The 15,775-nt window shown below is 36.8% G+C and overlaps 1 protein-coding gene across 2 annotated transcripts in view; it reads left to right on the forward strand.

The window, feature by feature from the left end:
* The window catches only part of SLC25A24 (solute carrier family 25 (mitochondrial carrier; phosphate carrier), member 24), a 65,036-nt gene that overhangs the window by 26,515 nt on the left and 22,746 nt on the right, over window positions 1–15,775 (forward strand). For both annotated transcript variants that reach the window (XM_011968869.1, XM_011968870.1), the window contains exons 4-7: window positions 5,901–6,012; window positions 8,306–8,464; window positions 10,809–10,961; window positions 14,496–14,603. In XM_011968869.1, coding sequence (XP_011824259.1) covers window positions 5,901–6,012; window positions 8,306–8,464; window positions 10,809–10,961; window positions 14,496–14,603 — 532 coding nt within the window. The remainder of the gene's footprint in view (window positions 1–5,900; window positions 6,013–8,305; window positions 8,465–10,808; window positions 10,962–14,495; window positions 14,604–15,775) is intronic.

Here is a 15,775-nt window from a genome sequence, read left to right on the forward strand (position 1 = left end):
GCTCAAGCAATCCACCCACCTTGGCCTACCAAAGTGCTGGGATTACAGGCATGAGCCACCATATCTGAACTGTCTTTTGATTTCTTTCGATTTTAACAATCCATTGGTTCTGCTTCTCTAGATAACCCTGACTAATATATAATTGGTATGAAGTGATATCTCATTGTGGCTTTGATTTATATTTCTTTCATGGCTAGTGACTTTTTTTGTACTTTTGGGATATTATTATTATTATTATTACTACTAGTATTTGTACTTCTTCAGTAAAAATGTTAAAAACACTTTTTAAAGGCAGAATGTGACCAGAGTTTCCTATAGTTATATAACCATCATGGACCTTCCCTCAAGTGCTTAGCCATTAGTGTTACTCATGTCACTCCAAATGTCAGCTTGTTTTCTTCCATTTCACTGTCTCTTTGTGTCCCAAACCTGAATTCATGGGAAAAACATCTAAATAGTGCTTAATATGGTTTGGGTATTTGTCCCCTCCAAATCTCATGTTGAAATGTGACCTTCAGTGGTGGAAGTAGGGACTAATTTGGTCACGAGAGTGGATCCTTCATTAATGGCTTGGTGATAAGTGAACTCTATTAGTTCATGAGGGCTGCTTGTTTATAAGAGCCTGGCACCTCATTTCTCTTGTCCTTCTCTCACCATCTGACACACTTGCACACCTTTTTCCTTCAGTCATGAGTAAAAGCTTCCTGAGGTCTCACCAGAAACTGAGCAGATGTTGGTGCCATGCCTGTACAGTCTGTAGAACTGTGAGCCACATAAGCCTCATTTCTTTATAACTTCCTGAGTCTCAGGTGTTCGTTTAAAATAACGAAAAACAGATTAACAGTGCTGATTGAAACAGCTGTGACTGGGTCATCACAGTGTGAGAGAGGAGTCACTGGGTTGAAATATAGCTTCCTGCTTACACCTGTTCAGTAGAAGCTATAGATATGAAGTAGCTAAAGCAGGCATTCCCTCTGAAACGGGTTTCACATACATCATAATTATCTTCTGCTCTCATTTTTCTTTTAGGCTTTCATCTCCATCTCATTTCCCATTTCCTCTCATTTTCATATCTTTAGGTTTCTTTCTCCACAATTATTCAGAACCTTGGAACCCTTCACTCCAGTTATTCTTTGTCTGTTCAACTTGTTTCTCTGCTTCATGGCTCTTATGGTTTGTAATCATTGACTTATTTGTGTATCTCAGTGGTTGAGAGTACAGTTTGGAATTAAAATGCCTGGGTTGAAACTCTTAATTGTACTCTACTTACTAGCCTTGTGACTATAACAAAATCCTTAACCTTTCTTTGTCTGTAAAATGGAGAGTATAGTAAATACATGGGCTTGTTTTAAGGATTAAATGAGTTAACATGGGAAGTACTTAGAACAATGCCTGGCAAATGCTCAATGAATATTGGGTATTGCTTGCTTTTGTTTAGTGCTTGTTGTTCCCACTGAGGGCACAGACCATGTGTATCTGGTTAACAGTTCTATGTCTACCATATTACAATAATGGACTCTCAGAAAATACTGAAGAATATGTTAAAGAATGATGAGTAGAATTATGCTACTGAAAAGGGTGAGTTGAAGGTAGGTAGGGAAAAGGGCACATACAGTCCTGGAAGCAGCATATATGGGGAATGGGTCACACAATGTTTCTTGGTACTCTCTAGACCATAGTGGGCCACCTCTTAGCTAGTGGTCTATGGATTATTTCAGTAGTCTGTTGGAAACAGCCATGGATGTGATAATAATGACCCATTTGTGAGTTTTAAGAAAAAGGACAACTACAATACTAGATAATAGTGTGTAAGTTAAGAGGGGAGGGGATGATTTATTTTAAACTGTTCTAAAATTGTTACCTTATTTAGGATGGTGGGGTCAAAAGTTTAGACTTTGTTATATGTATGTGGTAAAATTTCAAGGTAAATGATTGAAACTATAGTAGTTGAGTATATAACTTCAAAACCAGGGAGGAAAGAAATGGAATAAGAAAATAAATACAAAAACATAAGATTCAAACAATCCAATGAAGGGGAGAGAGGAGAGGGAAAAACATAGAAAGAAAGAGATAATTAGAAAGCAATAGGTAAGATGTGAGAAATAAATTCAAGCGCAGTAAAACTCCACTAAAATGTGCCCTGCAATAATGCTGGGGCATGATTTCCCTTCATTTCCATTCTCAAATGGGGCAGGCTAAATAAAGTTCTTACCCTGTTTCCATGGGGGTTTGAGGTGGGTGACTAGTAAGTTAGAAGATAATCACCTTTTGATCAGTTAGAACTTTCTCAGTTTAGTCTTCAATTAATAAAAATTAATGTACATTTTGTCAGAAGGTAGAGATTGTAAGATGAAAGAACAAGCAAAATAAAGTCCTACTAACCAAAAAAAAGCTGGGGTAGCTATGTTAATATCAGCTATGGGATAGCTATGTTAATATCAACTAATTTAATATTAATTATTATTAATAATCTATTCATAATAGATTATATAGTAAAAACATTAGTAAAAATAGAATGTCACCACATTTTAAAATTCAGTATAAGGATATAAAATTTTTAAGCTGGTTGATAAAATTCTGGGGATAAATTGGCAAATCCATCACAGTGGTGAGAGATTTTAACACAGTTCTTCCTGTATTTGGTAGGTCAAGCAGAGAAAAACTTTAGTGAAGACAAAACATTTTAAATACATAAGCTTGATTTAATGGGCATGTAATAGGACCTTGCATCAAAAAATTAGAAAAAATATTTTTTCTTAGGTGCATATGGAACATGTATAAAAATTGATTTCACAATAGGCTGTAAAGCCAGGTTCAACACATTTCAAAGAACTGGTATCACAAGAACTACTTTCTCTGACCACTGTGCATTAAAGTAGAAGTCAATTACAGACATAAATTATAAAAATGCCAATATTTTAAAATGTGATATACACTTCTCAACTTATGGGTCAAAGGAAATCATAAGTGGAAATTCAAGGACACATTGACTTGAAAACATTAAAACTTATGGAATATTTCTAAGATGGCACTTGTAGGAATTTTATAGTCTGAAAGCTTTTATTAGAAAATAATTAAGTCTGAAAATTAATGTGCTAAGTTAGGGGAGAGAAACTGGAATAATCTCAAAGAAGGTAGGAGGAAGGAGGTAATAAAGAATATGTAGCAAAGATGCAGTAACAGGCTCAACAAAGCCAGAAGCTGTTTGTTGGAAAAGGCAAGCCTCTGGAAAGATTGATGAAGAAAAAAGAGAAATGAGATGTAAGTAAATCATGTTCAGTTACAAAGAGACACATAAGAACTTTTAAAAAACTGATAAAATATTATGAATTATTAATGCCAATAAATTTGAAAACAGACAAAGTAGATGAATTTCTAGAAAAATAGAACTTACTGGGACTGAATCAAGAAGAAATAGCTGATAGTACCTAAGCAATTGAAGAGATTGGGTCAGTAATTTAAAATGTTCTCATAAACAAAACGTTAGCCCCAGATGGTTCTTGCAAATGATTAAAGAACAGATGTACAAACATTTCCAGAGTGTAGAAGTACACTATCCTATCCTTTCTAGATTGTTATAACTATAACACCACAAGCAGACAGTCTATGAAACAGGGAAAGTATAGGCCAAGATACCTATGACTTATATGTAAAATTTAAAGAAAATGTTAGCAAACTGAATCAGCTGTATTAAAAAATACACCACAATCAATGCATTTATAAGAGCAACTTAACGAAATTTATTAGAAGACATTAAAGAAGACTCAGTATAGAAAAGATGTACCTTCTCTCCAAATTGGTAATAGAGATTCAGTGCCATTGAAAAAAACCCACCTGGTTTTTTTTGAGGAACTTGTCAAGCTGAGTCTCAAATTTATATCAAAGAGCAAAGGCCTAAGAATATCCAGGACATCCATGAAGAACTGTAAGAAGCCAGGGGCCTGCCCTATCAGATACCAAGTGTTGTTACTAAGCCATAACCAAGTCAGAGCTATTTCTACAGAAACAGACAAGTTAACAAATGGAACATAGTAGAGAGCCCAAAAACAGACCCATCCGTATTTTGGATTTGTCACATGAAAGAAGTAGCTTCGCAAAACTTTGCGAAAAGGAGAGTATATGCAATAGATGATGCTCATGCTCATGCTCATGCAGACAAAAAGGAAATTGGGACACCTGCCTCTTACCGTACACAAACATCAACCTAAACGTGAAAGTTAAACTATAACAGCTTGAGGTGGTGGGGAAGAATATCTTTATCTCAGTGTAGGGAAGAATTTATTTTAAAAAGAAGACACAAAAAGCCATACACAGAAATGAAAAGACTGTATTCAACTGCATTAAAAAGATTAAATTCAGCTGCATTAAAATCAAGAGCATCTGTACTTGGACAGCGTAGAGTGGAAAGACAAAGAGAAGGTATTTGCCAACTTATAACTTGAAGGATTAGAATGAACGATATAAAGAACTACCTAAATAAGAAAAAGATATACAACCTGTTAGAAAAATGGGCAAAGACATGAACAGCATATTTCACATGGAAGAAACAGCAGTAGCAAATGAACATGGTAAGAGATGCGCAACATCTTTAGTGATTTGAAGGGAAATTCAAGTTATACCCACAGCAAGACTATCTTATCTAAGAAGTTTGTCAATACACTAAATGTTCTGTGGTTTTAAGCTACAGAGTTTGTAATTCATTTATTTATTCAATAAATACTTGGTGGCAGGCACTGTTTTAGAAACCTTGGTTATAACTTTGAATGAAATTAAAAAAAAATCCTTGCCTCGTGCAGGCTGCTTATGTGTGGGAGGTTGGGTGGTGGGGTCAGGCAACAAACAATTACATTAAAATAGAAAATAGTGATATAAATAAAGCTATAAATATTGCAACCCAGAGTAATACTATAAACATAAGTAGTGACTAGGACTCTCATGCAGATATACCTCTGTGCTGGGACAAGTGAAAGTTTAAGTGTAATTTCCCATGTGCAGGTCCAAATAAAAAAAAAAGACACTAGAAAACACAATAATGAGTATCTGAAAATTGCATTTTATTTGACTGCTATCCTTTTGCATCATTTTCATACTAATTATAGAATAAAATTTGTAGGGTGCACCAAAGCTTTTTTTTTTTTTTTTAAAAATCCATTAATTCAGTAAATAAATGAGCACCTTCTTTGTGCCAGCCGCTGTAAGAGGTGGCCCAAAGAAGGGAATAAAACAGTCAAAATCCTAGCACATTTGGAATTTCTCTTAGGAGAAAACAGATACAAATGGCATTAATTACCAAGAAACTTGTAAAACAAGCCAAATATTAATGATAAATATTGAAGACTACAATATGTTAATTTTAAGATTGAAAATGAGGTGCCAGGATTTCTTAAGATGCAAAGGCACAGTCACTGAGAGTTTGATTTTTTACAATCACTGTTAATTTTTTAATTTTTCTAACTTGGAGGAAATTGATAACATGTTTTGAGTATATTTCAAAACTGCATTCAAATGTTGCAATAGAACATTAAGAATTATCTTCATGATCCACTAAGTGCGTGAAAAAATGGATAGTGAATCTATTCATTACCATCTTTCAATATTTTATCTTTCAGTTTTTGTGTTTTGTAGCTCATTGGCAGAGTTTGACAGAGTGCTGAAAGTAGTCTTTGGTGAGCTGGCTGTAATTTTGGGACCCATTTTTACGTAGATAATTAAAACTATCTAACAGGACCATAAAATGCTTGCTGCCATTTCCAACAACCTATATTTGTGGATGGGGTTTTTTAATTTAAAAAGAATATTATGTTAGAAAAGAAACTGTCATTCTGTAAAGTGGCCAGTATTGTTAGTTTTATTTATCAATTTAGTTTTGTTCTTTGATTTTTTTTTTTTTTTAATTTCAGCATTGATGCTGATGGGACAATGACCGTGGACTGGAATGAATGGAGAGACTACTTCTTATTTAATCCTGTTACAGACATTGAGGAAATTATCCGTTTCTGGAAACATTCTACAGTAAGTATACTTTATGTATTTATACTTATTTGGAGCTATAAACCATAGGTACAGTTATCAACCAAGAACACTCTGTAACACTTATGGGCCAGGATACCTGAGTCCCAGTAGCTCCTTAACCTGTAGAGTTCTATTTATTCTATTAGGCATAGATTTATAGAGTTATTTAAAAAACAAAAACAAAAAAACCCAAGACTGCATAAATGTCCATTCTGAAAACTTGGAAGAAATACCACCTTGATGAATAAGCTGTCCAGCTTTTATCGGCATTTATGTATTCTGCCATAGGGAAGTGTAAAAGTTGTAGCCTTTTCTTTTACTTTTTTTTTTTTTTTTTGAGAGGGAGTCTCCCTCTGTCGCCCAAGTTGGTGCAGTGGCGCGATCTCAGCTCACTGCAAGCTCCGCCTCCCGGGTTCACGCCATTCTCCTACCTCAGCCTCCCGAGTAGCTGGGATTACAGGCGCCGGCCACCTCACCCGGCTAAGTTTTTGTATTTTTTAGTAGAGACGGGATTTCACCTTGTTAACCAGGATGGTCTCGATCTCCTGACCTCGTGATCCGCCCGCCTCGGCCTCCCAAAGTGCTGGGATTACAGGCGTATTGTCCAAATAATCTCAGCACCTCATGGTTGCTAAGGATCTGTGTCCTTGTTTGGTCAGATTTGCTTAGATTTATCTCTGGCTTAAGGCACTTACAATATTCATTAAAGGCATTAAAGGTTACAGAATCTTTTTGCTTCATCTGCTTAGCATTTCATACCAGTTTGTTTTCCACAAAGCTTTCAAATTTTGATTGTTTCATTAATATTCTGCATACTGATGTAAACCAAGTTCTATTATTATGCAATCTGCTCCTGAAACTATTGGGAACTCTCTGAAGGAGTTTTCTGTTTTTGTTTTTTTTTTTTTTTTGAGACTTACTCTCACTCTGCCGCCCAGGCTGGAGTGCAGTGGCGCGATCTCGGCTCACTGCAAGCTCCGCCTCCCGGGTTCACGCCATTCTCCTGCCTCAGCCTCCCGAGTAGCTGGGACTACAGGCGCCCGCCACCTCGCCTGGGTAATTTTTTGTATTTTTAGTACAGACGGGGTTTCAGCATGTTAGCCAGGATGGTCTCCATTTCCTGACCTCGTGATCCACCCGTCTCAGCCTCCCAAAGTGTTGGGATTACAGGCGGAGCCCCCCGGCCCAGCCTTTTTCTTTTTTCTTAATGGGCTTGTCTTCTACACACTTAAGATTTTACTAAATTAAATATGCATTAAATGAAGTCAGGCGTTCACATTGCCACTAGTAACAATGCCTAAGCTTACATAAAGCATTATAAAATTGTTGGTGATTAGTGCCTTCTCAGCTATGAGTATAAAATAATATACTAGTAGTTCAGTTGCCTAGATAAATTTTACACTATGTGAAGTTTTATTTACATAATTCTTACTGTATTTTTTAAGGTAGTTGATAACAGGTGAGACTACAATCATATCTCCATTTTATTGATGGTAGAATGAAGGAAGAGAGGGTTACTACCATAGGATAATAGGATAGCTCCTTCCCCTGGCACTCTTGCTTGTAAAAAAAATTTTATGCCAAAACAATTTAGATAATAGAATTGTAAAAATAATATTATAGAATTGTTTCTCTCAAGCTATGGTAATGTAGAATAGGTTGAAGGGGTGATGATTTGAAACAATACCTCTCCATTAGCTAAATTTTATATAGAATCTATTGCATGTTTTAAATGACAAGTCAGATTTATAAAAATATTTTTATAAACAGTAGAGAATGAGTTTAGGGGTATTCACATACACAATTTTAATTTTTATTTACATATTTAAAACATCATGGTATAAAGTGTAATGTGGATATAAATTTGAGATAAAGGAAGTATTGTTTAAGCACTGATGAACTAATATCTTAAAAGATGTCATCACCAATTGGTTTTCTAGCCTTATGAAAAGTGGTTGCAGTAAAAAAGATTGACTATATCTGATAAAATGCTGCCCTTTCATTCTAACCTAGACCTAGAGAAGAAAAGATACTGTGAATCTATGATGAAAGAAAGTTGTAACTGTTGGTTTTGTATATTTGTAATTACTGTTTATTTTCATTTCTTGTGAACTGATACTGTACATTGTTCATTGTGAATAGAAATAATCTTTGTGCTCAAATTGGTTTAGTATAAATTCTAGGGAGTGAAGTTCATATTAACAGTAAAATAACATATGATTCTCTCTAAAACAGAAACGTCTTCTGGGATTATATATTTTTAACTAAGAGGATCTTTTTTTCATTTTAACAGGGAATTGACATAGGGGATAGCTTAACTATTCCAGATGAATTCACGGAAGATGAAAAAAAATCCGGACAATGGTGGAGGCAGCTTTTGGCAGGAGGCATTGCTGGTGCTGTCTCTCGAACAAGCACTGCCCCTTTGGACCGTCTGAAAATCATGATGCAGGTGAGCTTTATTATCGTGTGTCCAGGTTTGCCCTAAATATTCTAAAACAGTGAGAAATGTGGTGCTTTGAAAAAGAAGTTTTAAAATTTCTCAGTAATAATCTTTTATACCCTAAAAAATAAATCTATTTTGTTGCTGTTAACTCTGAATTCAGTCCATGTAAGTATGGCAGTGTACCAAACCTTAGATTGTTAGTACGTGTATGTAATGAACTTTTAATCTTTGGCATTCTATGACTATTCAAACATTTAATTTAAATAATATCTCTAGCTATTCTTGTGGGTTCTCCTTATTTATAGTTTCCTTCCTTTTTATATACTTTATCAAAAGTAAAGTGTTTCTGAAATCTAGAATCTTAGACCAGCAATGTAATTTTAAAAATTATTCTGGAGCTGAGGTTAGTCTGGCTTTATAGACTGATTTTGTTATTTACTAGCAGTGTAGCATTGGGCTGGCCAGAGTGGAAAGAGGGAAAGGAAAATAATTAATATGTATTTGCTTATTGTGGTAAGCCAGTTAATGCTTGCAGCAGCCCAGTGAAGTAGGTATTTTATCATTTTTCCAGGGGGAATCTGAGGCCCAGAGAATTAACTTTTCCTTTACCACAAATGAGAGGGGGAATGGAGTATCTTTGCCTCCAGTGCTCTTGGTTCTCATGCTGCATGAAACCTCTGAGGTCTCATTTTCCTTCATTCTGGGATGGGGATAAGAATATCTAACAAGAATGGTTGTGAGAATCAAACAATATCAGGTATGTGAAAATGTCCGGTACACTGGAATAACCTATTGGAACATAGTAGTAGTTTACAAAATATTTTTAAAACTTTGTTATACTTATGGTCAGCAGCTTTTATATTTGTCCATAGATTTCTGGACAAAAAGATTTCTGACAGTATTTTAAACTAGCATTCCTTCAGAATGTACCCAAATCCCAAAATGTATTTAGGGGCAAAGCTAATGCTTTAAAGGAAAAGGAGAGGGGATTGGTGTGTGTTTTTCTTTAGGAACAGTAGTTAAGTTGACTTTTAGAGAACTTGAATAAGCATTTATTTTTTCCTTTGTCCTATTTTATTGTGAAGTTTATTTATTTAAAATAAAATGGATTTCTCTGGAATTTAGTTTCTGCAAATGTGAGGAGTTTTCAAAGTCAACCTTCAGGTTCGATACTTCTCTAGAAATACTCACATAACTCACTGTAAGCTTATTATCCCTGGTTATGGTTTATCATAGGGAAAAAATACAGATGAAAATTAGTCAAGTAAGGAAGCTCATAGGGCAGAGCTTCTGTTATCCTCTCCCTGTGGAATCTCCATGTCTTACTTTCCTGGCACTGTTGTGTGACACTAGGCACGGAATATTGCAGACCAACCAGGGAAGCTCACCTGAGCCTTTGGTGTGCAGAGTTCTTATTGGGCCCCATTTTCATACTGGCCATATGGCTGGCCTTCAGAATTTACCCACTTCTGTGAGTGCGTGTGTGTGTGTGTGTGTGTGTGTGTGTGTGTCTGTTTAGTGGTAATCACCCCTTTTATGTGAGCTGAAACAATCAGAAGAATGTCTGATTTGTTTAATTATTTTTGGTGTATTGGATTTAATCAGTTTTTTCCGTAGGTGGTCATAAGGTATAGTATTTTTAAATGACTACCACATCTGTAGTATAAGCCAAGTAATTTACCAGTATTCACAGGATGGGTACATGTTGTAATGAATTTATTGCCTAGAGAGGCCTCAAATGCCAAAGAAGGTACAATTTTTATTTTTGGTTTCAGGCTGTATGCGTTCCAGTGTTTGTAACCCTGATATACACAATATCCAAACCATTTCAGACCCATTTACAGTTCATGTCTTACTACTTCTTGAGGACTACAGTAAGATACTCCCTGTACTCAAGAATATAAACAGTATTACCTGCAGTATATGTAATATAATATAATATAATATAATATAATATAATATTATTACCTGCAGTATACTTTTTTATTTCTCTTTAACTGAGCTTGTTCATGTTTCAAAGGGTGTTCCATTGCCTGATACATAATTTAGTTAATATTATCTTATGAAGGTTGTTCATAATTTTAATATTCTTCTTGTCTTCTCTCTCTGCTTTCTCACACCGAAGATACCAATTATTCTTAGTTTTAGAGTCAGAGACAGGCGTCTAAAATCATGGCAATACTCCCTCCCATCATTATGTATAATTTATTTTTTCAACCTTTCTATATTTTATTTTCAAATATATCTTCTTGCAGTTAGAAACAGTATTGAAAAAGATTGTATGGTTGCTTTAGAAAAAGTAACAGTAATATGCCAGCAGCATTTTATATCATTCTGCTTTTATTTTTAGGTTCATGGTTCAAAATCAGACAAAATGAATATATTTGGTGGCTTTCGACAGATGGTAAAAGAGGGAGGGATGCGCTCCCTTTGGAGGGGAAATGGTACAAACGTCATCAAAATTGCTCCTGAGACAGCTGTTAAGTTCTGGGCATATGAACAGGTAATTTTTATCACCTATGGAATTTATTAACAAAGAGGAGTTAGTAAACGGATTCAATAAAGGTTAATGTATAATGCTTTTGGGATTCTTGTTTTAATACACAATAATCTTTCGCGTATACTCCATAAGAAGTATCACTTATAGATTAGACTAAATAAAATCAGAGATTTCTCATGACCAAGTTATTAATTCATCATATTATTTATAAAGAAAGTTTGTTTTTCTAAGTAGTTCTTAAAGGAAGGGTAGAATTTTACTTTATTCATTCTGAATTCTGAGCAGAAGCAGCACACTAACGTAAGTTTTATGAAAGTGTCACAATCTAACCTGTGGAAGGAAAACTTACAAGTTGAAGTCCTTTGTATAATTTGACATTGCTGTAAAACTGAGCTGAGTTTGGAGTGACAGCTCCATGAAGGCAGGGGCATGGCTTCTTCCCCATGTACTCCAGCACCTAGACAGAGCTTGGCATGTGATAAGTGCCAAGTGAGTGTTGAAAGAATGAATGACTGAACAAAGGCATTTACCTCCAAATCACTTCTCTGTTGACTTTTGTTAACTTGGATTTTTTGAGCTATTGCTTCAGCCTGACTCAATGTAAAGGGGAAGTACAGCGGTAAGTTTTAGAGTTCGGGTTCTCTTTATGGTCGTTGACAGAACTGTCTAGTTGAGCAGCCACAGATTACTTTTTCCATTATTTATTCCATCGTTGTTTATCAAGGACTGTAAGGGCCTTGAAATTCAACTCCCCACCCCCATAGTTTTTGTATTATTCCATGTAGATTTTAGATTATTCTGGGGAGTGTTTTGTTCTTGAGCAACACAATACTGTTGAGAAGATTATGGTATCCTTTTTCTTTGCCTGGGAAATAGAGAAGCAAAAAAAAAAAAAAAATTTAAAGAGAATCTAGTCTCCAGGATTTTAATGAGAACGTATCCTTGGGAAGGTTATTTTCCTTATGTGAAGGTTTGAAGTTTCAAATCATGATTATTAAGGGCTAATGTTTGAGATACCCTTAGGTTATTCTGACTTCATACTTGGATTTTATGATAGGAAAGCCAGAGCCTAAAATAAACAAATACTCAATGCAGTTATTTTAGTATGCAAGAAGTTTAGTATTTTTGAAAGTCCATGGGTATTACACACAAATATGGATATTTTACTTTATGTCATTTGTCAAATTCTTACCTTGGATACCACCAGCAGGCATCCTCTGCTTCTGTCCACCCAAGCTCCTTCCTAAGACCTCTTTATAGTATTGTGATTTCTGCACACTAACTTTCTTAGACATCAAGAGAAAGCTGTCTACACAGTGTGGTGTAGTGTTCTTATGGGCTCTGGGCCTATGGTGCCGCTTTCTCCTGTCCTGCTGAAGGTCCATTCATCCCTCAGGGCTCTCTAAAAGCCACCTTCCTATGAGAAGCATGTCATAAGCATCTCAACCAAAATCAGTTCCTCCCCTGTCTAGCCTCCCTCGAGTGCTGAATTGCAGAATATCCCATTTTTCATTGGATGATGGAAAACCCATTGTTTTCTCTGTGGGTTCTAAATTACTTCAGGGTAAATAGGCTGTATATATTGTCAAATTTCCCTGAGTATGTAACTAGCTGACTTTTAGATTCAGATAGGTTTTGTTCATTGAATAGCTAGTACTTTAGGAAACTAAGAAAAAGATCTTTTCAACCTGGTGTGTAGCTCTGTCAAACACATCATCAGTTTGGTGTAAAGCTGTGTTCTCTGTGGGTTGTCATTACGATAGTAGCGTAATTGTGTCATTGACAGGGTGGTAGTGTGGGATCGTGTTCTCATGGTTTCAGCTGCCATCTCTGTACTGACTGCATTCCACTCCAATATCTTTCTCTTTATCTCGACACCGTAGATCTACCTGTGTACTGTGTGTTTCAGCATCTCTGCTTGCATGGCCTAGGAGTGCCTCACACTCAACATATCCACCATGCACGTCATCTTTCTGCTACTCCCTGTCTCCTGACCCTGCTTCAGCAACACATACACACCCTTCCTCTTTCTATATGTCATATGGTGGGGAATGTCCTTTAGTACCTTACTCAGGAGTTAGTTCCTCCGGGAATGCTTCTGTTTTAATTTTCTTTTGTTATTTCACACTGAATTCTGATGTTCTCTGCACTTATCTTCTTGGTGAGACTGTGAGCTTCCTTAGGCAGTAGCTACTTGTATTCCTAGCACCTTGCCCAGTGCCAGGAACCTCTTATTAAGTGAATGAAAAGACAGAACTGCCGGACTGGAATTTGAGCTCAATTTGCCTCAATCTCAAGCCATTAAGATGAAGGGAAGCTGGGCATGGTGGCTCACGCCTCTAATCCCAGCACTTTGAGAGGTAGTTTGCTTGAGCCCAGGAGTTCAAGACCAGCCTGGGCAACATGGCAAAACCCCATTTCTACAAAAAATATAAAAATTAGTTGGGCTTGGGGTGTGTGCCTGTACTCTGGAGGCTGAGGTGGGAGGATCACTTGAGTTCGAGAGGCAGAGGTTGCAGTGAGCTGAGATCACACCATTGCAGTCTAGCCTGAGTTCCAGCCCAGGTCTGCCTGACTCTCAATTGCATGATATTAATATCCTGACCAGTCACTATTTTGGCTGTATTGGGGTCATATTTCCACCTTTGATCCAGTTAGCTATGTTGGGTCACTTTAGTACTGATAGCCAGGGAGATGCTGGGCTTGATAGGTTAGTATAATTCTATGTATTACCTGCAAAAACTGTTTTTATAAATTGTTGTGTTAATATTTGTTTGTCACCTATTTATTCGTTTTATTTGCACTGGTGGAAATAAACTCATCTTTTAAAAACTGTGGGGAAACTATCCAAACACTGTGAAAACTTGATTAACCTTGTATTTTCTGTACGTCTGGGGAAGAATGCTGTTATGCTGTTTCAGCAAAGGAGCAACTTGGTCCAACCTGGGAGACATCTGTGTTCTGTAGAAATCTGACTTGAAAACCACTGTCCAGTAACTGCGTGTAGTAGCATTTAGGCCTTACTCTTCTGCTACGTATTATTAATGTAGTATATACATTTCGAGACACATCATCACATTTGTCAATTTATTGATTTCTAGGAGCTGATTTGTATTCTAGGATTGTCTAGTTGGCTTGGGCTGCCATAAAATATCACAGAGTGTGTGGAATCAACAGAGGAAATTCCTTTCTCACAGTTTTGGAGGCTAGAATGCCTAAGATCAAGGGCCAAACCAGTTTGATTTCTAGTGAGGTTCTCTTTCCAGCTTATAGACAGCTGGTGTGTGCTGACATGGTCTTTTCATGGTGCAAATGTGAGGGGAGGGAGAGAGAGAGTGAGCCCTCTGGTGTCTGCTCTTACAAGAACACTGATCCTTTCATGAGGGCTCCATCCTCATGACCTCATAACCCTAATCCAGAAGCCTCATCTCCTAACACCATCACATGGGAGGTTAGGGCTTCAACATATGAGTTTGGTGGGGGCGCAGCTCAGTCCACGGCAGGTAGTAATGTGCATTTTAAAACGTATTTATACAGTACAAGAAGTTACTTACTGAAGAAGGACAAAAAATCGGAACATTTGAGAGATTTATTTCTGGTTCCATGGCTGGAGCAACTGCACAGACTTTTATATATCCAATGGAGGTGAGTACCATTGTGAAGTCTGACTGTGTGATGGTGTTCGTGTTGGTTGTCTATTGCTCTCTAACAAGTTATCCCAAAATCAACAGTTTAAAACAAGTATTTATCATCGCGGAGTTTCTATGGGTCAGGAATCTGGGAGCAGCTTAGCTGGGTGCCTCTGGCTCAGGGTTTTTCACAGCCCATAGTCAAGATGGTAGTCAGTGCTGCAGTCACCTGGAGGCTCGGCTGGGGGCGGATTCCAATCTCATTCATGTGGTTGCTGCCAGGCCTCACTGGCTATGGGCTGGAAACATCAGTTCCTTACCACATGAGCCTTTCTGTAGACTGCCTGAGTATCCTCAGAACACAGTAGCTGGCTTCTCTGTAGTCAGTGATCCAACAAAAAGAGAGAGAGAGAGTGCCCAAGACGAAAGCTGATATCTTTTGCCTTTTCTGCTGTATTCTGTTGATCATACAGACCAACCCTGGTAGAGTGTGGGAGGGGATGGTATAATGATGTGAATACCAGGAGACAAATATCATTGGGGGTCACATTAGAGGCTGGCTGCCACTGTGTTGGTGAGAGATATAATTCTCACTCCTGTCCAAAGAGTTTCTGTGTGATAAATTTAGGAATGGAATCTCAGGATTTGATTATATGGTGGTATCCTAATTAGACATCCTTTCATTATTGCATAGGTTGGCAAAACACAGACCTACGGGCTGTTTTGTACAGCCCGTGAGCTAAGAATGCTTTTTTACATTTTTAAAAAGTATGCAACACAGGATAAAGCGAGAAAGATCTAAAATCGACACGCTAAAATCACAATTAAAAGAACTAGAGAAACAAGAGCAAACAAATTCAAAAGATAGCAGAAGACAGGAAATAACTAAGATCAAAGCAGAACTGAAGGAGATAGAGACACGAAAAACCCTTCAAAAAATCAATTAATCCAGGAGCTGGTTTTATGAAAAGATTAGCACAATAGATAGACCACTAGCCAAAATAATAAAGAAGAAAAGAGAGGAGAATCAAATGGACACAATAAAAATGATAAAGGGGATATCACCACTGATCCCATGGAAATACAAACTAACGTCAGAGAATACTATAAACACCTCTATGCAAATAAACTAGAAAATCTAGAAGAAATGGATAAATTCCTGGACACATACACCCTCCCAAGACTAAA

The sequence above is a fragment of the Mandrillus leucophaeus genome, unplaced genomic scaffold (assembly GCF_000951045.1).
Source record: "Mandrillus leucophaeus isolate KB7577 unplaced genomic scaffold, Mleu.le_1.0 Scaffold861, whole genome shotgun sequence".
Classification (NCBI taxonomy): Eukaryota; Metazoa; Chordata; class Mammalia; order Primates; family Cercopithecidae; genus Mandrillus; species Mandrillus leucophaeus.